General features: G+C 37.4%; 1 protein-coding gene across 4 annotated transcripts in view; it reads left to right on the plus strand.

The window, feature by feature from the left end:
- LOC121862364 (BUB3-interacting and GLEBS motif-containing protein ZNF207-like) overlaps positions 1-25,065 on the plus strand; it is an 82,225-nt gene that overhangs the window by 23,900 nt on the left and 33,260 nt on the right. For 2 of the 4 annotated variants that reach the window (XM_042360607.1, XM_042360608.1), the window contains exons 4-6: positions 2,422-2,628; positions 13,319-13,516; positions 13,675-14,044. In XM_042360607.1, coding sequence (XP_042216541.1) covers positions 2,422-2,628; positions 13,319-13,516; positions 13,675-14,044 — 775 coding nt within the window. The remainder of the gene's footprint in view (positions 1-2,421; positions 2,629-13,318; positions 13,517-13,674; positions 14,045-25,065) is intronic. The other 2 variants (XM_042360609.1, XM_042360610.1) reach the window with 2 other exon arrangements.

A 25,065-nucleotide genomic window follows, 5' to 3' on the forward strand; every position in this document is an offset into this window, starting at 1 on the left:
CTTTTCCTGATCCAGTGATGCAAGTGTTGCAATGACTGGGAAGAGGGAGAGTTGCAATGGACTGTCAATAGCCTAGTTTGTTGGGTTATGTCTTAGTAGCCTGTCCATTATGCATTGCCTTCGTCTGCCGGTGTAGTCGTTGGGTTCTTATGGTGGTCACCTCTACTGCCATTGGGGTCTTGTTGGAGCTCTATAAGCATGTCTGCCTGATGCGCGCGTGCACACACACACACACACACACACACACACACAGCAAAGATCACTTCCCATTGGCCACCTCGCACATAATGCAATGGCGAGGAGTGTACTGTACTTTAGCGGAGAGTCAGGGACACAAAGAAACTTTGTTCAGGACATGTCCAGAAAATTTGTTTATTTGTGTTAAAACTGGAAATAGATTGTGTTCCCCAGTTGTTGAATAGTATAAAAAATATATTGTTGCGGTATTAAATGTTAACCTCGGAATACCTGTACAGTACTGTATTTAGACTTTGTTTACAGTGAAATGAAATGGTGAATAGGAAAAAGATTTGTGTGTTAGAATTACAATTCTAACAAGTCTGAAATAATGATTAAAGAAAAAATAACATTATGGATTGAGCAGACAACTTTCCTCCAATCATACCTGCTGTCTTCAACATTACACTTCAGATTTTTTTGATAAACAGTTATTCAGAATTATAAAAAAAAATCAGAATCTATGTGTGCTGAGAACTGTAAATCCACCTTCAGTGTAGAACTCTCCAGTGGAAAAATCTTGAAGTTTACATGAAGTTCTTAGGCAAAATCAGTTTTTGTTTCCTGTGCTTGAATAAGTACAAACTATGCCCATGCCAGAACAAGTGTAACTAAGAATTGGCCATCAGCTGTTTTGTTGTTAAGTTAAAAGTACTTGGCATGTACACACAGTAAAAAAAAGTACCGCACAGATTATGAGTATAACAACATGACACAACGGATGAGGGATAGTGGATATGCGTGGGCTTGGTATACCTGTATAGCGCCTCGTAAGATAATTAATGTAATGGTGTTGGTGATATTATGTTGGTCCTGTGGGACATAACTACTGTGGTCCTACCATAGGTAAGTGGAAACCTTTGCCATACAGGCACTCAAACCAACCCTCCTGGCTCATCAGGTGATGTATGGATCATTACGGAAGTCAGCAGCCCCTCCCCGGGGGCGATACATTTTTTTTTACTGTGTGTACAAGCTGTGGCACAAGTGGGCTGGAGGTATGACAGTTGGGCAGGGGGCTCAAAAACAACTTGATGTGAGTGCAGGGGAGCCACTGCAGGTAATGTCCTTCGTGTGTGCTGGCAGAATTTTATTTAGTTGGGAAAGGAATTAATCATAAAGCTTCGTTATGCAACAATTTTGGGCATTCGTATAAAATGACCAAATTGTGTAAGAAAGTTCTTGATTCAGACATTCTGTATTTCACTTCAATTTTGTATGTAAGAAATTTGCAAAGTCAGATACTGTACACACTATATACTGTAAAAACATTAGATGTGGAAAAAATGCATGTTAAGGATTTTGATGGCTATAGTGGGAGTATTGTGTGGAAAATTATACACAGTACAGTTCTCCCCCCATGTATGCAGATTTTAATCGTGCGGAACCCAACTACACGCATCAATGCCATGCAACCCAAATTCCAAAATATATGACGGTCCCAAGTGCGCGGGCGTAAATTTCTGTGCGGCCTGGTCGAGCGAAGGAAGGAGAGAATAAGTGAGCAGAGGAGCTGGCTGTTGATTGGCTGCATGGTCACTACCATCCAATAAGAGACGAGGACATCACTTCCTGGCCATGGTGTCACCAACAACGTGGATGCCAGTCCCAGTCCTCCTCTCCTCAAGACACTACAGCAGCTTGCTTTTTCCTGTATTTTTGAGATGTTTTGGGTTGCTACAGCCAGGCAGAAGAGTGAAGTCGATGACCCTGACACGCAAGGAGATAATAGACTGGCTGGACGATGGGAAGAAAAGTTTTATTCTTATTAAAGGGCTTATTTCTGTTTTATTATTCACCTTAAATAACTATGGTACACATTTAACTGAGGGTAACTTCACTTTGAGGTTATGTGCAGAAAAAGTGCTTTGAAAGACCAGTTTTGGGTTCATGGTGTGTATCTAGAGGGGTCCCAGAACCAATTTTTTTTCCCCAGTAGTTTATAGTACCCAAGTACACGGTTCCCAAGTACGAGTCGCTTCGTTGGCACCAATTACCTGCATACCTGGGGGGAGCACTGTATATGAGAAAGATTGGGCATCAGGTAATAGCTGTTTGGGGATTTTTAGGAATCAATAATTTAGTTCTAGCAGGTTGTGTTAACATAATTTGTATTCACTCATTTCTTTGTATTGATGAATTTTTTAATTTATTTTAGCTGATATATTTATTCTTCTTCAACAGCATACCACAACCACCAGCAGTCAAATTGGTCCAGTCAAACCAGCATTTCCTGCATATAGTCAAGCAAATGGTCAATCCACTCCCAGCAGTCAGTCTTCAGCTGTTAGTGGTGGACTTCAAGACAAAGTGGAGTCTAAGAAACCTGCACTTATCACTACAGTGTCAGTTAACTCCCGTATCATACATCCAGAGGAGGACATATCTCTGGTATGTGGGGCAAGGGAGGAATCTTATCAACATCTCTTCTCACGGTGATGCTTACAATCTCTAATTAGCTAATTTAAGCTACAGTAGAGTATTTTGACTTCTTAGGGGTATAGTGTGTGTTTTGCTATGTACTAACTCCAGTAAATCAGGTAATAAAGATCTCTTTAAGTGATCGTTCAAAAAAAAAGTAATATACTATAATGTAAATGGAATCAAGGGCAGTGACTTTCTTACCTGATCTGTTATATGCTGCTGCCAGTGCACGTTATAATCAGTTGGTGATATACTCACTAATGCCTCAATTCATCTGTAGCACTTGAGTGAGAACGAGTTCTGTATTGGCATTGTTTGTCACATAGTAATGCCACTTTGGTCATGTTGGGGAATGCACTTATCTACTTATCTGACAACTAAAAAGTTAAAAGCCTTTCCCTAGTAATGGGTAGGGCAATGTTGTATATAATGGTGTGTGATCTTGATATATACAGTATATTATGTTCTTGGATATTTGCTTCTTGAAAGTCATTAAAAAATTGATTTCTCCATGCTCAAGGGTTTTGCTCACTTTGCTTCCCCATTTCTCAAGAAAGGTACTTTGAAAGAAGCTAAAGTTCAGGCCTTGCTTTCATTTTGGTTAAGTCAGAAATATGGCCATTACATTCCCTAGTGTTCAAGAATTCAGGCTTGTGTGAGGTATTCGCTGGGTGTATTTGTGCATTAGTATTATTATTATTATTATTTTTTTATGGTGGTGATTATGGTAATTTTAAGAATTATCTTTTTTCAGTATTTATGTCAGGTGGTATATAAGTTAGGAAAGAAATTGTGATATAAAAATTCTTAATACTTGGGATCATATTTCTGAAATTTTAAAGAAAATGGTGAACTTGAATTTGATGTACCAGCTTGATTACATCATATTCTTATCATTTAATCTCCAAAATTATTCCTGAAGATTTTTTGCTCTGGGCATTTTAAATATTGCAAGTCGTGTCACTATGATGTGTAGGAGTAAGACATTATTTTATGAGAAACCTCAGTCAAACTAAGCCAGATTTCAGCAAAAGTAGGAATTCAGCCTTTTCTTTATCAATTGACAGGACATCCAGCTTTGTCATGATTGGTACAATATTATGATTATAATTTTACTTCGGTGAAAGCTGCACTTTGAAATTTGGATTAGTTTTGATGGGTAAATTATTAGTGATAAATAGCAAATGCTTTAGATTAGTTTTAAGCAATTAAAGTGAAATATAGCTGGTGATATTTACAAAGAGGGTTACATGTTTTCAGCTTTGAGCATGTAGCACAGCTGTTTATATTGTATAGGGGGAGGAGGTCACAAGCTTATTTGAAACATAGTGTCAACAATAGATATTTGTTACATTTCAGTTTTTCATAGAGTATTTGAATTCCAGTTTACATAATTTGAAAAGTATGTCCATGATTTTTTTTTACAAGTTTGTGTTGGGTCATAAATTGAACATAATGTTCTGTAACTGATTCACAAATCATTAACCAAAGTGTCATCTTCGAATTGTTTGCAGGTATGAATTGGAATATCCAGTAAAAAGGAAATTCTTTTGTATTGGATACTTTATCTCCACTAACAAGGTCTGTAGGTTAGACTGTGAAATTTTCTTGCACATTTGTGCTTTTGATTTATTTTTTTACTAGCTAACATTACAGTACATTTAGCATATACAGTCATGTTCCGATTAACGTCCGACCGAACAACGTCCGATCGCATTTATGTCCGTCCCCAAAATAGCGCCTGCTGGACCACCACTCCACGACCCTGGCGGAGACACGATGATCCTCCCCATCCTGGTCAGATATTGTGTGTTAAAGGAATATGCCTCCTTACTTAGGCTTTATTTAACAGTTGCCTACAGGTGAAATGTTAACCTACATCTATTGAGGATAAAATCTTTCACCTATTAATTGACAATAACACATTTGCTGTAATCAGACATATCTAGTTACCTCAACAATTGAACCCCATGTTGCAATTGAGTTATTCTGTGGCATTACTAAGAATAACTAAGTCTCTGGTGCACTCTAAGATTAAGAGAAAAGCGGAGGACTCAGGTCCTGATGTGAGAGAAAAGCGGACTCGTATGATGAGGACCAAATAAAAAAAAAGCATACATGTTTTGTGGACTACAGTATTAAGCGTACCCTTTTCATCACTTTGTAATAAACCTAGCCATGCCTATGTGTGTTTATGATATTTACCATAACATTATATATATATATTTAGTGGGTCTAAATGGTCGTAAAATGGGAAACTTGGGGTTGGGTCTTGGTTGCCTGGAACCAATTAGAATAAATCCCATAGGTTCTGTACTTTCGTTATCGGCGGGATCCCAATTAGTAGCGATAACCAAGGGATGACTGTACTGTAATGTATATACTTGTGACACTGGCCAGTTGCTTCTGGTGTTATGGTACAGGGGTACCAAGTGACAGCACTAGGATCCCACTTCCCCTATCAAGGAATAAACAATTGAAATTGAAATTGAATTGCAAATATAGCTTGTTTATACAGGTATTCAAATAAATTACTATCTTACTTGTAAGTTATATTCACCCAGGTCGTTTGGGTGGCAAATTATGAGAAGAGCTTAGTCACTCTTAAGTAATGATAAATAAACCGCGCAGGCTTTCGAGCCAACTGTCAAATCTTATCTCAAATAAATAAAGACATTCTGTCACCTCACCTCTCCCACCCCGTTTCCCCCCTTCCACTCTCGGCTGGTTACCTCCCTCCCTCCCTCCCTCCCTCGTGTTCCCAGACAAAAGATTGGTGATTTCTTTGTTTATTTTATATAATATCTCAGACTAAAGTTAGGATAATATAATTTGCATTGCTGAAATCCTTGCAAGACAGAGATTAATTTAAATATAAGCATCATATATTTTGCTCAAGATATAAAAAATGTAGTACATTAGTGTACAGTACTGTAGTACATTTTATAAAAAGTTTTTCAACTAATTTTGGGTAGATTTACAAAAATTTCTTCATTTATTTTCATCCATTTACATGCACACACCATACTAAAAGAAATGTAAAAGAAATAATGACCTTAGTGCAAAGCTGGAGTGCACATGTACTAATTTGATTATGGTACTAAAATTGTTATGTCTAGTGCGAATTACAACATGTTTATATTAAAATAAATCAGTATCTTACAAGAATCCCAGCAATCTTAATTATATTCTCCCAGGTCATATCACTGGCATTTTAAAGTGAGTGAAGCTTAGTAGGACTGTTAAATAAACACACACAGACCTTCCCCTCAAACTTATCACCTCAACCCCCCACCCCTAATCTGCTCAGCTGGGGTTTATTTGGAGTTTACAGTTTTATCTTGTATAATATCTCAGACTAAAGTTAGGAGATTATAATTTGCATTGCTGGAATCCTTGCAAGACAGCCAATAATTTGAATATAAGCGTCATATATTTTGCTCAAGAGATAAAATTGTTGTACATTAGTGTACAGTACTGTAGTACATTTATAATATAAAATTTTTCAACTGCATTTTTGGGTAGATTTACATAAATTTCTTCATTTATTTTCATCCATTTGCATGCACACACCATACTAAAAGCATAAAAGAAATAAAAGACTTTAGTGCAAAGCTGGAGTGCACATGTACAGGTTGACCATCAAAAATCCGGCAACCGATAAACCCCGGAACCTTCAGTTTTCCGGCATGGATTTTTGTGGCGCATTTTCAAATATTTCTTTGTTTATTTAATGAAGATATATGTTTTAGCTCATAAAATTCATACAAATTACCCAGCCAGAATATAATTTACATTGCTGGAATTCTTACAATTTGATGATCATTTTGAATATAAACATCATAGATTTTCCATTAGACATACAAATTTTAGAGCTAATGTTTACTCTGAGTAAATATGTTATCTTTTGTGCAAAATATATGACATTTATATTCAAAATATTCCTGGTCTTACAAGGAATCAGCAATGTCAATTATATTATCTAACTTAGTCTGAGGTATTATTTATTACTAAAAAGGTAAATACAGTCAATCCTCGCCTTCTGGCGGTCCCATTCAGCGTTTCCACGTTCTGTGGTACCCTGCGAAACGAGAATGCTTACTTTCCGCGTGCGTGTACTTGCTACTTGGGAGGCGGTAGCGAGGCAAGTGTGTACAAGATCGCCCAGTCATCAAAACATTACGAGTTCTTCACCGCCACCCACCACAGCCGGCCCAAGTCAGTGATAGTGATAATTATAGTGAGGATATGGACTTATATGGACTTTGAGGTTTGACAAAGAGGCCCTGCAAGCCTCTGTGGTGGATAGTGATACAATTGATACAAGTGATACAGGTGAGGGCCAATAATCTGCCCTCTGCCTCGGAACAACCCCATCCCGTGTGCCCAGCCATCTTTTCTACAAATGTAAGTGTTAAAAAACCTAATATTATTGATATTTCTCTTAATTATTAATTGTGTGTGCATACCATCATAAAATTAAGAAGTTATTTTTACTACAACATAGGTATTGTGTCGAAAAGGTGGAGTTTGGGGGTCGGCCGGTCTCTATTTCAATTAATCCCATATGTTATGTTGTTCACTTTACGCGTTTCTCACTTCCTTGGGCCGCCGTGGGTTGAATTAACCGCGTAAAGTGAGGGTTCACTGTATTCTGGTTTTCCCACACATTTATCTGGTAGGGAGGGTTGGTGGGGGTGGGTGGGACGACCGACCATCTGGCAAGGTGTGAAGAATATTTTTTTTTCTTAACTGAAGATATTTGTTTTAGTTCATAAAATTCATACAAATTACCCGGCCAGAATATAATTTACATTGCTGGAATTCTTACAATTTGATGATCATTTTGAATATAAACATCATAGATTTTGCATTAGACATACAAATTTTAGATCTAATGTTTACTCTTGAGTAAATATGTTATGTTTTGTGCAAAATATATGACATTTATATTCAAAATGTTCCTGGTCTTACAAGGAATCCAGCAATGTCATTATATTATCCTAACTTTAGTCTGAGGTATTATTTCTTACTAAAAGTTAAAATTAGTTTTTCATAACATTCTCTGGTAGGGAGAAGGTGGGGGAGGTTGGGACCGACCGACCATCTGGCTGGTTTGGAAGAGGGGAGCAAGTTCGAGTACTTTGACAGATAGTGTAATGAAGAATATTTTTTTATTATTAACTGAAGATATTTGTTTTAGCTCAAAAATTCATACAAATTACTGGACCAGAATATAATTTACATTGCTGGAATTCTTACAATATGATGATCATTTTGAATATAAACATCATGGATTTTGCATTAGACATACAAATTTTAGATCTAATGTAATAATTTGGTTTACACAAAGCAAGTATTTTATCTTTTGTGCAAAATATATGAAATTTACATTCAAAATATTCCGACCTGCAAAGGAATCCAAATGTCAATTATATTATCTAACAGTCTGAGGTATTATTTATTACTAAGCGTTAAAATCTAGTGTTTCACAATCATTTCTCCAGAGGTAGGGGCCAGTGAGCTGGGAAGAGGATTAGAGTCTATTATATTTGAATGGACATTAACCTGGCGACTGTATTTCTCTTAAATATTAATTGTGTGAGCATACCATCATAAAATTTAGATGTTATTTTTACTACAACATAGGTATTGTGTCGGAAAAAGTGGAGTTTGGGGATCAGACAGTCTCTATTGGAATTAATCCCATATGTTATGTTGTTCCATTCATGATTTCACTTTCATGGTGCCTGTGAGTTCAATTGACAGCGTAAATGGGGTACTACTGTGTGTGTGTGTGTGTGTGTGTGTGTGTGTGTGTGTGTGTGTGTGTGTGTGTGTGTGTGTGTGTGTGTGTGTGTGTGTGTGTGTGTGTGTGTGTGTGTGTGTGTGTGTGTGTGTGTGTGTGTGTGTGTGTGTGTGTGTGTGTGTGTGTGTGTGTGTGTGTGTGTGTGTGTGTGTGTGTGTGTGTGTGTGTGTGTGTGTGTGTGTGTGTGTGTGTGTGTGTGTGTGTGTGTGTGTGTGTGTGTGTGTGTGTGTGTGTGTGTGTGTGTGTGTGTGTGTGTGTGTGTGTGTGTGTGTGTGTGTGTGTGTGTGTGTGTGTGTGTGTGTGTGTGTGTGTGTGTGTGTGTGTGTGTGTGTGTGTGTGTGTGTGTGTGTGTGTGTGTGTGTGTGTGTGTGTGTGTGTGTGTGTGTGTGTGTGTGTGTGTGTGTGTGTGTGTGTGTGTGTGTGTGTGTGTGTGTGTGTGTGTGTGTGTGTGTGTGTGTGTGTGTGTGTGTGTGTGTGTGTGTGTGTGTGTGTGTGTGTGTGTGTGTGTGTGTGTGTGTGTGTGTGTGTGTGTGTGTGTGTGTGTGTGTGTGTGTGTGTGTGTGTGTGTGTGTGTGTGTGTGTGTGTGTGTGTGTGTGTGTGTGTGTGTGTGTGTGTGTGTGTGTGTGTGTGTGTGTGTGTGTGTGTGTGTGTGTGTGTGTGTGTGTGTGTGTGTGTGTGTGTGTGTGTGTGTGTGTGTGTGTGTGTGTGTGTGTGTGTGTGTGTGTGTGTGTGTGTGTGTGTGTGTGTGTGTGTGTGTGTGTGTGTGTGTGTGTGTGTGTGTGTGTGTGTGTGTGTGTGTGTGTGTGTGTGTGTGTGTGTGTGTGTGTGTGTGTGTGTGTGTGTGTGTGTGTGTGTGTGTGTGTGTGTGTGTGTGTGTGTGTGTGTGTGTGTGTGTGTGTGTGTGTGTGTGTGTGTGTGTGTGTGTGTGTGTGTGTGTGTGTGTGTGTGTGTGTGTGTGTGTGTGTGTGTGTGTGTGTGTGTGTGTGTGTGTGTGTGTGTGTGTGTGTGTGTGTGTGTGTGTGTTATATACGGTATATATATATTTTTTTTTGGGGGGTGGGTGGGGGTTATCATGTTTTCCCATATATAGCCAGCGAATAGCGCTCGGGAAAGTTGTGTCTACAATTTCTGGTCATTCTTTGGGCTCCAAATGGAGGGAGTGACAGGCTCATTAATTAAATTTCAGGCAATCCAAAAGTGTTAAAGTGATCCCAGGTGACTATTAGGTGGTCACAATGATGCCAGGTTTCTCAAGCTATTCACTCCAACTGTCTCAGATGCACAAAATAATGTCGAGCACCACATTTGCTCATAGTATACACTGATGGCTCTGTTTCTTTTTCTGTGCTGTAAATCTTTTATATCCATTAAACTTGGAAAGATGATCAGCAAAATACGGCAAAGGGTTGATGGCATCTTTCTTTTGTTGGTATGTTCTCCAAATGTCTTTTCATTCCATAAATAATTGGGAAACTTAGTCAAGTTTAAGTAGATAATTATGATGAAATAGCATATTTTAACTACAGAAACTGATGCACACTGTTTTCTAAGCCATGAATTATATTTATAGGTGGTACTTTATGTCCCAAATTCATTGGAGAAATGTTCTACTTAATATTTTTCAGTTAACATTTTGATGAGGGGCTGCAACCTAAGACAATTGCATTTATACAATCAGTGAAAACAAATTTAATTAAAACTGGAATTCAAATTTTGATTTTTTTTAGAAATGTATATACTCCCCTCTCCCCCTTTTGTTTAATCCAACCACATTTTTTCATCCTTATACTTGTCATACAGTATATGTATTTTTTATGGAAGATTGTCACTACAACTGATACAATTCTTCAGTTATTTCCCACATTAATGGCCTGATTACTTTCAGTGGTAAAAAACTGGTGTGAGATATATATACAGTAGTGATAAGAATATGAATCCTTAGGTATTTGTAATTTTTATTTTGCATGTCATATTGATGAACGGTAGGTAGGATCAGTTATGGCTATGATCCTGGAGCTAACAAAAAAGTGCTTTAGTTTATTGACTCTATCTTTTAAGTAGTGTTTGGGGCCTCCTCCTATCAGTTAACACATTTGGCTCATGAATTGTTCATGTTCGTGGTGTAATGGTGAAGCATCAGTATTGTCCAAGTTATTGTGGTAAATACAACTTCTTTATATATATATATATATATATATATATATATATATATATATATATATATATATATATATATATATATTTATATACATATATATGAACATTATTGGAATTAGAGCAATGCAGTAACTATATTTCATATTTAAAGAAATACTCTTTATATGCAACAAAATGTGAACATAATTTTAGTTAAAAATGTTGTAATTTCCTCAATAACCTGGTTTAATTCAGAGAGAGGGAGAGAGTAGGGTGTTCTCCACTCTATATAAGATCTTTCCCTCTCTTTTGTCTCTCTCTCCTTGGGATTAACAGGTGATTTTGGGCTTTCAGCTGCTCGCAGACTGTCCACACACCCCAGCCAACACAACCAGATTTTTTCCTATTACAGTACTTAGCTTTTAGTATTGGGTAAATTATGGACTTAGGAAAATTTAAATGGAAGCAAACAGGAAAACTAGTTGGCAGGCATGATTGAATGTGCACAGTGCTGTTTATAATGCAAGAATTAGGTAGGATTCTGTGTTTTATTAATTTATTTTAACTGTACAGGTTTTTTTCTGGCACGAAGAACTTGCCTATAGTGGTGTTGTCAACCTTAATGCAGTTTTATATAACTGACATTTTGTTGATGAACAGTAGATAGTTGTTCTTAAAAAAATAGTAACTTGGTGAATCCTGATAATTTAATTGCAGATGATGATAAATATTTAAATTACAGTTATGATGTTATGATTATGAAGAGCTACTATTATTAGTACAGCATGTCCTTAAAATTCGCCGGGGTTAGGTTCTCAAAATGGCCGCAAATAGCCAAATCCACGAATAACATTTGCTAACCGGGGGGTTATATATTTTTACTCGTGCGCAAAGAAATGTATATTCCCTTTATGTGTTGTGTTTGCCCTTAGGACAATTATTTCTTTTACCTGTATTGTATATATGTGTGTTGTGTGTAGACACACACAACACACATACAATACTCTACAGGTAAAAGAAATTACTGTCTCTAGGATGAATGGCTCCCTGTCCCTGCCGCAAAAATGCCAGCAACCTTAAAACTACCCACAGACATTCTTGGGTACATCCAGGGTGTCATCCATGAAATAAAAATCTGCGAAGTGTCAGGGCATGCTGCATATGCATTAGTCTTAAATTCTTTTCAACTGAAGACAGTTAAATATTTTGCTAGTGTGCCTAGTTGTGAAGACAAACCACACAGTGGCTAGCAGTAATGTTCTGTTAAAATTAAAAAATAAAGTAAATTTAGATAAACTATTCAGGAATACTTTGGTAAAAAATGGTGTTCCTAACTTGATTAGAACTGATATTATAGACTGGTATAAACATTTCTTCCATTTTTTTTCCATAAAAGGATGGAGTCCTAATCAGTATATCATGTCAAAATATTCCGTTTAAGTATCTTTTAATGACAAAATCTTGTAGAGAATTTATTCAGGATCATATTGGTACCAAATTTATCTTTTGAACACAATTAGAACATGTTGTGGATAAAAGTTTATACACTTTCGTTAACCATAAATATTTTTTGCTTGTGACCATGGCCTAATGTAATGGGAGAGTAATATTCCCTTTGGACAATTATTTCTTTTACCTGTATTGTAAATATGTGTGTGTGTGTGCGTGTGTGCAAAACCCATACGTACAAATAAACAATAATGGGAAAATATTCTCACAAATAATCAGAAATAAATTTATTAATTATATGAGTGTCTACCCTCAAGTCCGTGCTTTATTAATAAAGTAATAAAGCACGGACTTGAGAGTAGACTCACATTTTTTATAAATATGTTTGATTGTATATATGTATTGTATTGCATATGTGTGTGTGTGTGTCTACACACACACACACATTTACAATACAAGTAAAGGAAATAACCATCTCTAGAATGAATGGCTTCCTGTCCCAGCCACGAAAATGCCAGCAACTTTAAAACTATCCACAGACATTCTTGGGTACATCTAGAGTGTCATCCACGAATAATAGAGGAATGCATTGTTATAATATATCCACAACTTTTATGGTTTCTTTCATAAATATACATTGCAGTGCTTAGCCTCACATTAGGAATATTTTTGAGATTTAAATTGAGATAGTAATAGAAGTACCCTTGATTTTAAGACCGTGAAATTATATTTCGCAAATTATCGTGACTCTACTGTATACTCCTGCAGTATAACTTTTGATTTAACTTGATTTATTGATTTTGTAATTATTTTCTTAAAAAAAGGTGCTATCTACTCTGATAATATAGAATCCGATGCCTTAGTATCGGAAATGGGTATCAGAATCAAAGGTAAGGTTCCTGCTTTAATTCTTAAGTGAAAAGGTAAGCTGTTGAATCCTTAGTTCTGTCTTTTCCAACTGTAAATTTATTTGGAAAAATAGTATAATCCAATTGCTATTATAGTGTAGAATTAGGTTAAATCAGGATCTGTTTGTCAATGGTTTCAGGTATTGTGGATTATAGGTATCATTAGTGAATGATGTGCACTTCTCTCTCCTAAGCTTAAATATTTTAAGTTTGGTAGGTAATGATTGGGATGGAGGGAACAAACTATATTGTGTTGTGTTGGCTGGTGGTGAGAGTGTGATGGCAGCGTGGTGGCAGCATGGGTTGTGGTGGGGCTGTATTGTGTTCACGTGTCTCCCTCTCACCCTCACGTAGGAAGAGAAGCGGGCAGGTATGCTTCGATACCAGCAGGCTCCTCGAGCCTCCCCGCAAAGGGCCCGGGCTCCTGCCCCGGCTCCACCCCCCCAGCGCGTGGAGTCTCCACCCGTGAGTACTGCACCTTCACGCCTCTCTCAACTTGTGCCTGCCTGCCTGGACCATTTCTACTCACCGGCGATGTGTTTAGACACACAGGTGCAACCCGCCTCTACTGTGTCATTGCCAGACCTGGATTATTCTATATACAATAGGATCAGCCACTTCACTACTGCTGTCAAGATCAACATTTGAAATCTTAAATCACACTTTAGCGGTAAGAGCTGAATAAATCATCACTATGTGTTTGTTTGCAGGAGGAGCGTCGAATGAAGATGGCGCGTTACAACAGCCAAGTTAATGCTGCTGCTGCAGCAATGGCTATGGGTGGGATGATTACCCATCATGCAGGGGTGCGGTCCGGTCACCCTGGTGTGGTGGTTGAGGCCCCCCCTATGGTGTCTTCCATAGGCCCCACCATGGTAACCACCATGTCTCCAGCTATGGTGCACGCAGGGCATATGGCTATACCAGTATCCCTACCAGCCATTATGCGGCCAAACATGCAGCCAATAATGACGCCTCAGCCCATGGTGTCAGCTGCTGTACCAGCTGTTCCTACAATGCCAACAGGCATGCCACCCCTCCCATTAGGAGGTATGAGACCACCCATAGGTCTACAACAAGGTAAGTAATCCTTTTTCTTCACCTGTACCTCACCCCCTATGTTGTCCCCTAAATATTGGTAAGTATGGCACGTTCCAGAAGACCTTGTTGACAGCTCATCATATAGTCCTCTCCAACTCCTAAATGTTTTATTTATCACTATGCCTATGAGTGCATCGATAATATTGTGGTTATACTGTACCTGTATTTACAGTGTGAAACATTGACACTGGTCAGTTTTTGTACAGAGTAATTATAATTGTTCAACAAATTCCTCGCTTGTAAAGGACTGCTCTATTAAAGTCACCCTGCTAAAATTTTGTCTCCTATTGTAAATCAATAAAAAGAATATTTTAAAGTAACTACAAGTCCATAATAACAATGAAAGTATCATATGGTTGTGCATATGGATACCAAATTTGTAAATAAAGCGGTTGGAAAGTTGTCAAAACTTCTTTTTTCGATAGGTCGGCAAAAGAGTTTAAGCCTGCTTAATTCCCTATTGTGTTGAGTATTACATTGAAAATTGTAAACTCAGTTGTAAATCTATATACAATATTCTGTACAGTGGAGCCACGATAATTTGCAGGTTAGGTACCAGAAGACAGTGAATTATGATATTGTGAATTACTATAGTTCAATTGATTTACATGGAAATAATGAGTTAGGCTCCATAGGTCAAAAAAATATTCACAAACTATTCCAAAACTACTTTAATTAACACAAAATAGCATACATAATACAAAAAAATACAGTACAGGGGTCCTCATTATCCAACTATTCATTATTCATGAATCCGCAGCTACGAGCCCAAATTATTGGAGAACTTAAGGTAAAAATTCCCCGAACCTACGAGGATTCTACGGATGAAATCCATCAGTCAAGAGCATAAGCATTTAAATTTCCCGCCCGCCTCCCATTCTCTCAAATTTCGTCCTTCTCGCCCGCGTCACGCATGTGCACTAACAGTCGCTCGCATCCCCAATCATTTGTTTTGAAAGTGCCCCAAGGATATTGGGGAATTTGTTGTGCCTTTGGTGACACTGCTTGAATTTTTTGTAGCAGCTTTTCCCAACTGAAGCAAGGTCCTTCTGGTGTAAGGCCACACCTCACAGAGATGATGAGATGGCAGTAGACAATCCACTTAGTCTTGCCTCTCTCTCATACTCCTCCCAACATCCACCTTCATCCGTCCAGTCAAGCCCAACATCTCTACTTTTGAAGGTAAGCTAATAAAAACCATTGATATGTTATTTATTTTTAAAACTTTTTAATAATGTCTCGATGAACCACTTTCACTGAAATGAGTATGCGAATGCGTGAGTGCACAGTTGCCCGACCTGATGGTTAGGTAAGCGGCGTCGCTTTAACACACCGACCCCAAGCAACTTTAAATACCTTAAATAAGTTATGAGGTTAAATTTCGTAAAATAATGTGTAATCAAATGTTTAACAATTGTTTCTAAGATATATAAGTGCTAAAAGATATAAAATTTAACTTTTTCAGTGTCACCTACAGTGAGATTGTCTCAATTAGACCCTATTCCTATAATTCTGAAGGGAATAAATTCACCTTTATCCGTGGAATCACTCCGATTTTTTCGGGTCCCTATTGAGCTCGGATAACGAGGACCTTCTGTAACACATACAGTACAGTAGATATTGTACAAAAATTAGTTTTATATAAACAGCTCCCTGCTCATAATCATCGTCTGTGTGACGCCAATACGTCAACATCGAGACAGGCACTGGCATGGGCTAGCTGGTCAGCTATTCATGTTTTGACGTAATCAAAGCACCGGGAATTTATTATGACAGTAACTAATCTGGGGTTCAGTGTGTTTTTGTTTTTCTGGAAAAATGAACCTAAATAATGTGGGAATTAGGGTGAAATTGCATACTGTCGTTTTAACGAAATGGAGGATGGAATTTTCTGCTCAGCCCAACCGTCTTACCTCCCATCTCTCCCACACAGAATTCAGTTCCCTCTCGTCATTTTTATTATATAGTTTCATATTACCTATTCTTTATTTCTAATTTGAAATGATATTTCTACAACTGTTATGGTTTCTTGTGTAAATAAACACTGTGGCAGCCCCCACTTATCCATGAATTTTGAATAATTGACTCCATAATTTAAAAAAAAGGTAATAGAAATATATACTGTATCCATGAATTTAAGAATGTGAATTTGTATTTGGGGAATTTTTGCACCTCCACTGTAGTGTACCTTACACATAGGTAGAAGCTTATAACCCAATATTTTTCTGAGGTAAATTATTAGACAATTGATTAGTTCAAGTAGGAATCTCATTGGATACAGAGAAATAATCTGCATTAAAAAGTATTGGCTACTTTGTTTCTTTATGTACTGATATTAAGAAACTGTTTTAATTAGTTACACTGGTAGTATTAAAACCCTGCAGCTGTATATTACATTGTGCGATGTTTATTAATGGGAACAGCATAGTCAATATGTCAGGGCACTACAGTTTGTCAGGTATGGACTTCATACTGAACAAAAAAATTTCAGATTCTACATTGTGCAGTTTATTTTACCATACTTTTGTAATATATTTTCAATTTGGTAGGAGAAATAGACTGATCCTGAAAATTTAATTTTGTGACCGAGTCAATGACAAACAAACTCTTGAATTGTACACATCAAATCTCTGGGTTACATCCCTGGCTTAACCATTGACATTTATGGATGGCATTAATTAAGCATTTACTACAGCTTTCCCATTACAGCCATGCTTCTGATAAAGGTATATTAATGGGAAGAGTTACCATTGAAGGCTAGTGAAGAGGTGATCTAGTCCATGTACCACAGTAGCCTGCACAACCACTCCACTCACAGTTTACCATTGGCTATATCGGAATTTTTGTTAACAACCTCATTCCTATCAAATTTAGTTATAAATCCTAAGGGAAATGGAAGGTTACAAGCATTCTTGTTACTGAATATCACATTGTGATATACAGGAACATTCCATAACTAGAATGTCAGAATGAAGGAGACTCATTATTTTTTAATTCGCCTTGGAAGGAAGTGGAAAAAGAAAGCTTTAAATGCTACTGTAACCTACACCCCAGAAAGAGAAGAAACATAACCTAACCCGCTCTCCACAATCTGCACGCTTACTCCCCGCAGGCGTAAAAAATTTGTATTCTATGTTTTTGACCTTATGATAATAATTTTCCTCCTTTTTTTTGTACATTCTCTATGAATTGTGTTTGCATGTAACAGTTAAAAAAAAAAGTTGAATAAAAATATGTACATATCCATTATCTACCAGAAATTACGAGTTAAAAAATAACGATAACACAGCTTGGCCTGGTAGGAGGAGAGTTAGGGGGTGTAGCTACAGGGATAATCAACTTGGTGATCTGCCAAGTCCATACACACATTCATTTCACACATACATACCTATGCTCTTCATATTTGTTATTTTATGGCAACATGTTTTTCAATACAGGTATTCCTCGACATACGACCGCCACAGTCGTATAAAATATTTTTCAAATTACGTATTTTCGAATCTCGACGTTGGTGATCGCGCTGTGTACTGACAAATTTTTTTTTGTAATTCCCTTTAAAATGGCTGGCAAGCGTAAATGGCTGGCAAGCGTAAAAGTGAGAGGTATTGTTGTGCTGAGAAGAAAAAGAGACACCCATTTTAGATTTTCTATGTATATTTTTAGCATTTTCGACTTGCAACTTACGACCTGGTCGTCGGTCCCTAACCCCGTCGTAAATCGAGAACTGACTGTATACAGTACAGGTGCACTCCATATAATGCAATAACATAAAAACAATATAAAAGAACAGTGTGTGTGAGTGAGTGTGCATGCATGCATGAGTGAGCATGTGTGTGTGTACAACATTTGTAATTGAGTGTAAGCATTTAAACTAGCATTCATCATTGCCATGTGAAGAATTCTAGAATACTTGGCAGTTTGGAAGTGCAGGTACAGGCATGAGTGATCGTTTCCCATGCATACGCCATGTGAACAGTCCAATTGAACTTCATTAATTTCTAAACCGCACGGAAAAAGAGAGAGAGAAAAGTGAAGTTTGCCTTACATTGAAATGTGAGAGCTGTGGCTAGCTCGCCCTGTTTGAAATACTGTAGGGTATCATCATTATTCATTTGCTTATAAGTGGGGTGTTCTTGGCGAATATCGAATAGGGGTGTTAAAATGTCTATTGCTGATAAGTGGGGTTGTAAATAACGAGGTATTCCTGTACAGTATTACCTCGCCAGTTGCCGGAGCTAGGTTCCTGAAAAACCCCGTTGTTGGCAAATCCATGTTTGGCAAGACTAAAGGCTTTTGGGTATTAGGGGATTAGGTTCCATGGCTGTAGATAACACTCATCAAAGCCAAACTAAGTTGCCTGTTCCTTTATTAAACAATACCTGTAGTGTACATTTAATTAAATATAAGTCAAAAGTATATAAAGTAGCTTAATATAAATTAAATAGTAATGTAAATTTTACAGTACAGTACAGGGTTATTTATCTTTGACAATGGTGGATGAGGAACAGGGAGCAGAGGTCCATAGCACTTCCCACTGATGCTATACTCTCCTCACACACTAGTCTATCAAGCACTTCAACTTCTTTTCTAATATCATTTTGTTCCTTACCCTTTTCACATTCTTCTCACCTTTAACACTAAATGAATGCTTAGGGCCTATAGTTAAGGGACAAGTCAATGTTATTACAGTAGAAAATAAGTGAGAGACTACAGAGCAGTACAGTACATTAGCATGCTATGAGATCACAACACTGAGAGGGTGTGGAGAGCAGTGGCGGGAGATGGGATGTTGCGCGGAAGGATACATTAAACCACGCTAATTTGCGGATACGTTAAACTAAATGCCGTGTTTGGTGAAAGGGTATACGAAGTGAAAACAATGGATACATGGAATCTGCAGTTTGTGAGTGTCTGCTGAGAATTCTTCACCAGATACACCAAAGTACAATAATTCTGCTTAAATCTAATGCGAGACAAAAGCACTTTTAAGAAAATCTTGTGTGTTCTTATACGGATCCCTGGGAGATCCTCTCAAACACTGGCAATATTGGCACTTCAAATCTGTGCAGACTGACCCAAAGGCGAAGTAAGACTGTCAAGGGATTATATAAATTTAAAGTGAGAGGTGGCCAACTTCATCCTACCCTGCAGATGGCTATTCACTCTGATTTCTTCCAATCCCCTTAAAGTTCTAAAAAGCCAATAGCATTTAGGGAAGAGTCCACTGACTCTTAATTAAAAAAAGGGACTTTAAAAAAAATGCACTCAAAGAAAGTTGCCAACAGAACATAAAAGAACCACCGTACCCTTGGACGCCTTGTATAATTTCTGAAATCCCCCAACAGTGGACTCATTGCTAAAAGAAGCATTAGACTCTTCCCTTAAAAGCTAATTTAAAAGAAATCCTTGTGGAAATCACAGGTTTAGGATCCAATCGTTACCCGATGGCAGGTGAAAGCTCCATAAAAAAGAATCTATCACCCTTAAACCTTGACCTCTTCCACACCCTCTTATAGATAACTGAGGATTTGCAGAGGTCATACTTCTCTGATACCAGTTCCCAGATTTTTTAGGAACTTAAGGCAAAGAAAGAACCAATGAATGAGCAAGCCCTAGACCAGGGGTTCCCAAGCATTTTCCAGTGTGACCCTATCTAGTGCTGTTGGCTATACAGTGCGACCCCAAGTCATTACATTATAAAGATTAGTAGAATAAATATGGACATATTTTTACATGTATTTAACTGTAAAAACAAATCAATAAAATAGATAACATAATTGAGGAGTGTAAAAGCAAACACTGGCAGAAACAGGTTATAACTCTCTCATGATTGTCATTTAATGTTTTTTACCCGGGGGTATAATTACGTGGTTAAGCAACATAAAATACAGTACAGTTTTCTTAGCTACAATTCTGTCATATTTCATATATGTAACGTGTGCATTATCATTTAATTAATCTTAATTCACGTTACATCAGTCTTAATTAATATGTATAATGTGTGCATTATCATTTAATAAATTTTCTGTTAACTGGGGGTATAATTATGTGGTTAAACAGCATACGCTACAACTGTGTCATATTTTATGACGTGTATATCATCATTTGATTAATTATCTATACCTGGGGGTATGAGGTTAAGCAACATAGCACGCAATAATTTTTTACACCAGAATGTTGAAAGCTCGATTTATAACAGTTGAATGTCTCTGATAAAGTAATCCCAAACTTTGCTGTCATCATAAATGCCAAAATTCACCCTTGCCCTTGCCTCATTTTCAGCCTATAATTCTGACATTTCGAGTGCAAAAGACTCGGTAAGCAACTAATTGAAATTTGCCATTTTCTGTGCGCATCCGTGGGAAGTAGAGTGAACCGAGCTGAGAACAGTTAAATGGTATACAATATATAGGAGTGTGGAAGTTATGTTGTGAAACATGTCACAGGGCGAGGAGAGTAACTGCATTAATCCCTTGACCATAATTTATGGACCCGACTTAATGAGACAGCACCTGTCGGCCTTGTCCTTCAGTCCTTGACACCTTGAGTAAAATGAAAGAAAAAATCACATGTGACCGCTGCAAGACCCAGGTGACCCCATGACCTCTATGCATCTTGCGACCCTGTTTTTGGGAACTGCTGCCCTAGACGATTGGAAAACAAAAGTGAAAGTGGGTCCCAAAGGCATGACTGCCAGTCAGGAATATTGTAGATACAGCACACTATACAGTAAAGCGTCAAATAATGACGGTAATGTGTCCTCCAATATTGCAGTGTAAGGGGAATCGTCATATCGTGAATCATTAATTACCATTAAAATAAAGCATTAATAATGAGATGCATTCCCTAATGTGACCTTTTCATATCTTTTGTGTGGCTTTTCACCCTCTTTTCCTCCCAAAACAATACAATTTCTGAAAAATGAAAACTATATTCTTTAAATAATGTTTATGAATGCTCCTTGTACAATATAAATCAATAAATAATAATAAGATCACACAAGAGGAGATAGACGTCATTGTTGTTGTCAGTGTGTAAACACTGACAATAATGTCAGTTATCCATCTGAAACTGAGGAAAATAAGACCCTGGTTGATGATGTAGTAAAATTAATGTAAACAAAAATGTATGTTTTAATTAATGCTGTTTAATGTACAGTAAAAGAAACCACTGATGTTAAAGAAAAAAAAAGTGATAGTCGAACAGCAATGTATACTTGCGCCCTCAAGGAAACATTGTGTCATTTATCTTATTAAGAATATGTACAAAAGATTCATTATTGTTTATTACTGAATATGTAGTTGATTGAATTAAGGTTTATGTATGTGAAATGAACAATGCAATTCATTAATAATATGTAGAATATTAAAACACACAAGAGGAGATGAGACAGCATCGTTTTCGTAAGTGTTTACAACCGCCGTGAGTCCGTAACAAAGGTTCTACATAAGAAACTCAAGAAAATAAGACCCTGGTTGTAGCTGTAGTAAAATTAATGTAAAAAATTAATATGTATGTTTTAAGTAAAGGTTATTTAATGTTAATAAATGGAACAATAGAAGTAGCTAACCATTATTGGTAAAGAAAAAACTAAATGGATTTGGGAACGCCAACGTGTGTAAGTGCGTACATGTGAAAACATCATAATTTCTCTGCATAAGAATATGAAAGCACCACTTATTACTGTTTATATATGTTTTAAATAATACTTACTAATGTAAAAAAAAAACTCTACTCACCAATGGTGGTAAAGTCTTAAACATAGGGACAGCCAATGAATGTTGTTGTGCTAGTTTTTACTCAGATGACGACGTCATCAGGTTCAACTCTGGCTGAAGTTGTAGCTTTCCTTGGAGATGTAAGTAGCTGTTGCTGAAACTGTTATTAAACCTGTAGTTGTTGCTGAAGCTGCTACCAATACTGAATTTGATGGTGTAGCTGAAGTTGATGGTTTAGACCTTCGAATAATAAAGCTGTCGAAAGAACCTTGCACAGCTGCTTTCTTTTCTGATTATACATCTTTATGTAGAGGTCTTATGAGTTTTTCACGTCCCTGTTAATTTTAATGTTTCGTTCTGTTATTGGATCCACTTCAGAAAATATGTTCATTGCTTGCTCCATATAATATCCACAAACCTCTCACCTTCTTCATATCGTTTTAACACATCTTGTTTCTTTGTTTCTCGACTAAGCTTATACATCTTCTTTTAGCTTTTGATCCAGCACTACCATCATTTGCTCTTTAGCTAATGTTAAATAGGGACACAAAAATGTTCTAAGAAACCTGAGAAAGTTTTTCTCCTTTTCCTGGTAAGGTGCGTGAAAACAAATGGCCGCCAGCTGCGACTGTTTATACTAGTGATGCTGGCGTCACCACTAACAAGCCCGGCAGCCTCCATGCACAAGGTTTTTTTTTTTTTTTTAATAATAATACATATCGGGATTTAGTTATTATTTATATGAAAGTGTAATTTTATTTTATTTTTAGTCTATTTCCGTTGTAAATATGAAGAAAATAATGGTGTAAATTGAATTGGGTCCTAAATTAACCAGGGTCTTAAATATGAATCGTCGTTAGTAGAACCGTCGTTATCGGAGGCTTTCCTGTACAAAGCCTTCGATATACAAGGAGACAGCATGGCCGGTACTACACTTCACCACATTCACTTCCCCAATTTGTAAATTTTGTACCCATTTACAGTTCGGTGAACTGGGAGTGCCCAGGAATTGAACTACAGTACCTATCCCTGAAACAGGAGGCGAGCGATGTATCCACTCGACCGCCGCGCTGCCCTGACCATTAGGCAAGAGTTAATTCTGTCCAATTGCTCCTGATCCAATAGAAAAGTTGAAAAGGGATCAACTTAGTTTAACCCCCACGCCCGGGCTTGGGTGACATGGCCGTACACCCCACTTGGGATAAATCGAGAAAAATCAAGTTTCCCACAAATAATTTTTAACCTTTATAAATGATAAAACAATAAAAAATAGTAAGAAAACTATACCCGAATATTGACCCTCTATAAACTTCCCTGTGGCCACAGTGGTGAGGGAGATAAAGGGACAGTGTTGTTTTGACAGCTGTTGCTCGTGGTCACTACGCACTTAGCGGTCATTTTATGCTTGCCTTTGTGTCCGGGATGGCCAGTAATGCATATATTTACTGATCATAATACTTGTTTCCTATAAATAATTCATAAAATATAATTCATTTTATTTGCATTATTTTTCATAAAAAGTGCTTGGTGACACACAGTCTGTCGACAGGTTGAGGGACGAATCTCCATGGCGACAGACTAATGCGTACTGACCGCACTGAGCCCACCCACGCTACCCTGAGTGTGGCGTGACCACCAAATAGTCAAGCTGAAACCTAATAACCCGCGCTGGGCATTCAAACAGTGGCATGAAAAGGTGTGCATTCCGGAGAGTCAACCGGGGTGTAAGGGTTAACACAAAAAGAAAAAAAATATAATTTGTGCACTATCCAGAACCTCCTTTCTAACATGAACTGTTGTCCATAAAAAAATGGACACTTTCAGCTGAATTTGAGGTTTGCCAGAGAAACCATCCATTGAAGTTGAGATCAGTCTCGTTATAAAAACTCATCAGTCAAATGGCCCAACAAAAAGTTTACATGAAATTAAGCAAGATATGATTTTCACAGTAACTGCTTTTTTTCAAAGGCAGCTACCATAGAAACAGTCTCCTTCGGCCCTAAGGGTTACTTTCTGGAAAGGTTCAACAAAACACCATCTTTGGGGAAGAGAGGAGGGATTAAGTAAAGAAGAGTTCTGTGCAATCTTGACTGCAAAGGAAAAAATCGGTCCTGTTGATCTCCACCTTGAACTGGTGACATGAAGGAGATGCCTGCCTCAACAATACCAAAATTTAATTCATTGTCAACTACTTTCTGAACTGTTTGACCTTAAAGAAAGTGTGCGAGAACTTTCTTTAACAATGGAATTAACAATTCATAGTATTGCTATGACTTCTCACAAGTGTTTTTGTACAACCTAATCCATTGGCCATTACACAACTCGACCAACAGCAACCTCTGACAGAAGTAAGAAGTCAAACACATGTATTATTCAAGCCCCCTCTGTATGCACCAACGCCTCCCAATATTTAAAAGTTGTCACACCCAATTATCACTCAGGCCAGAGGCTTGACAGGAGAGGATGTCTAATTGTCAATGGAGCACAGGAGAGTAAATTTTCCCTTTTGACTCCAATAATTAACGAGGAAATTTTATATCTTCGTTGACTAAATCCAGACCAAATCACCACATATTGTAATTTTGGAACCTGAACTCAAGTAGTCACGGGAACAGAGCTTTCCTCTCTTTAGACAAATGGAGTAGGTAACTGAGTTAGTCCCTTTCTGTAGAACATTATCAGAGATGCCATCACAAATATGCATTACTTAGAATTAAAACCATTCATTGGGCAACAGCTTAACCCTCTCGTGCATCATGCGTCATATTCATGATAAAACCAACTTCACGATGATGCAAATCGAGTCACCGAACTTTAAAAAATTCGCCAAATATTAAGTTTTCAACAGAATTGCGTCAAATTTTGATGGGTCATAGGAGCAAGTATGTTCTATCAAATAAACTAATTGGCAACTCTTGAGGCCCATAGGAAGGAGAGACCATAACGATAAATGCACAGTATTTTCTCAGCAGTCAGATTGTGAGTGTAAGCCGTGTCCAATTAAATTTCCATAACTGCTGGTTGCCTCAACTCCTGGGTTATAGTGCTTACCTTACCCTACTCCCTGAAATAATTTATTTTTAGTGTTAGTGAAGTGATGGTTGTGTAACGTAATATTTTTTTTTCATATTTACAGAGAATATGTTTAGTTTTCAAAAGTCGTTACTGTATCAGGCTATACAACCTCGTTATAGTGACAATGTCTCAAAAAAAAGTCTCTGAAAGAGGATGATTTTCTACTTACATGAATTTTATCAGTGCCATTCTCTTCATTATAGTGTT

Source organism: Homarus americanus, unplaced genomic scaffold (assembly GCF_018991925.1).
Source record: "Homarus americanus isolate GMGI-L3 unplaced genomic scaffold, GMGI_Hamer_2.0 scaffold31037, whole genome shotgun sequence".
In the NCBI taxonomy this organism is placed as follows: Eukaryota; Metazoa; Arthropoda; class Malacostraca; order Decapoda; family Nephropidae; genus Homarus; species Homarus americanus.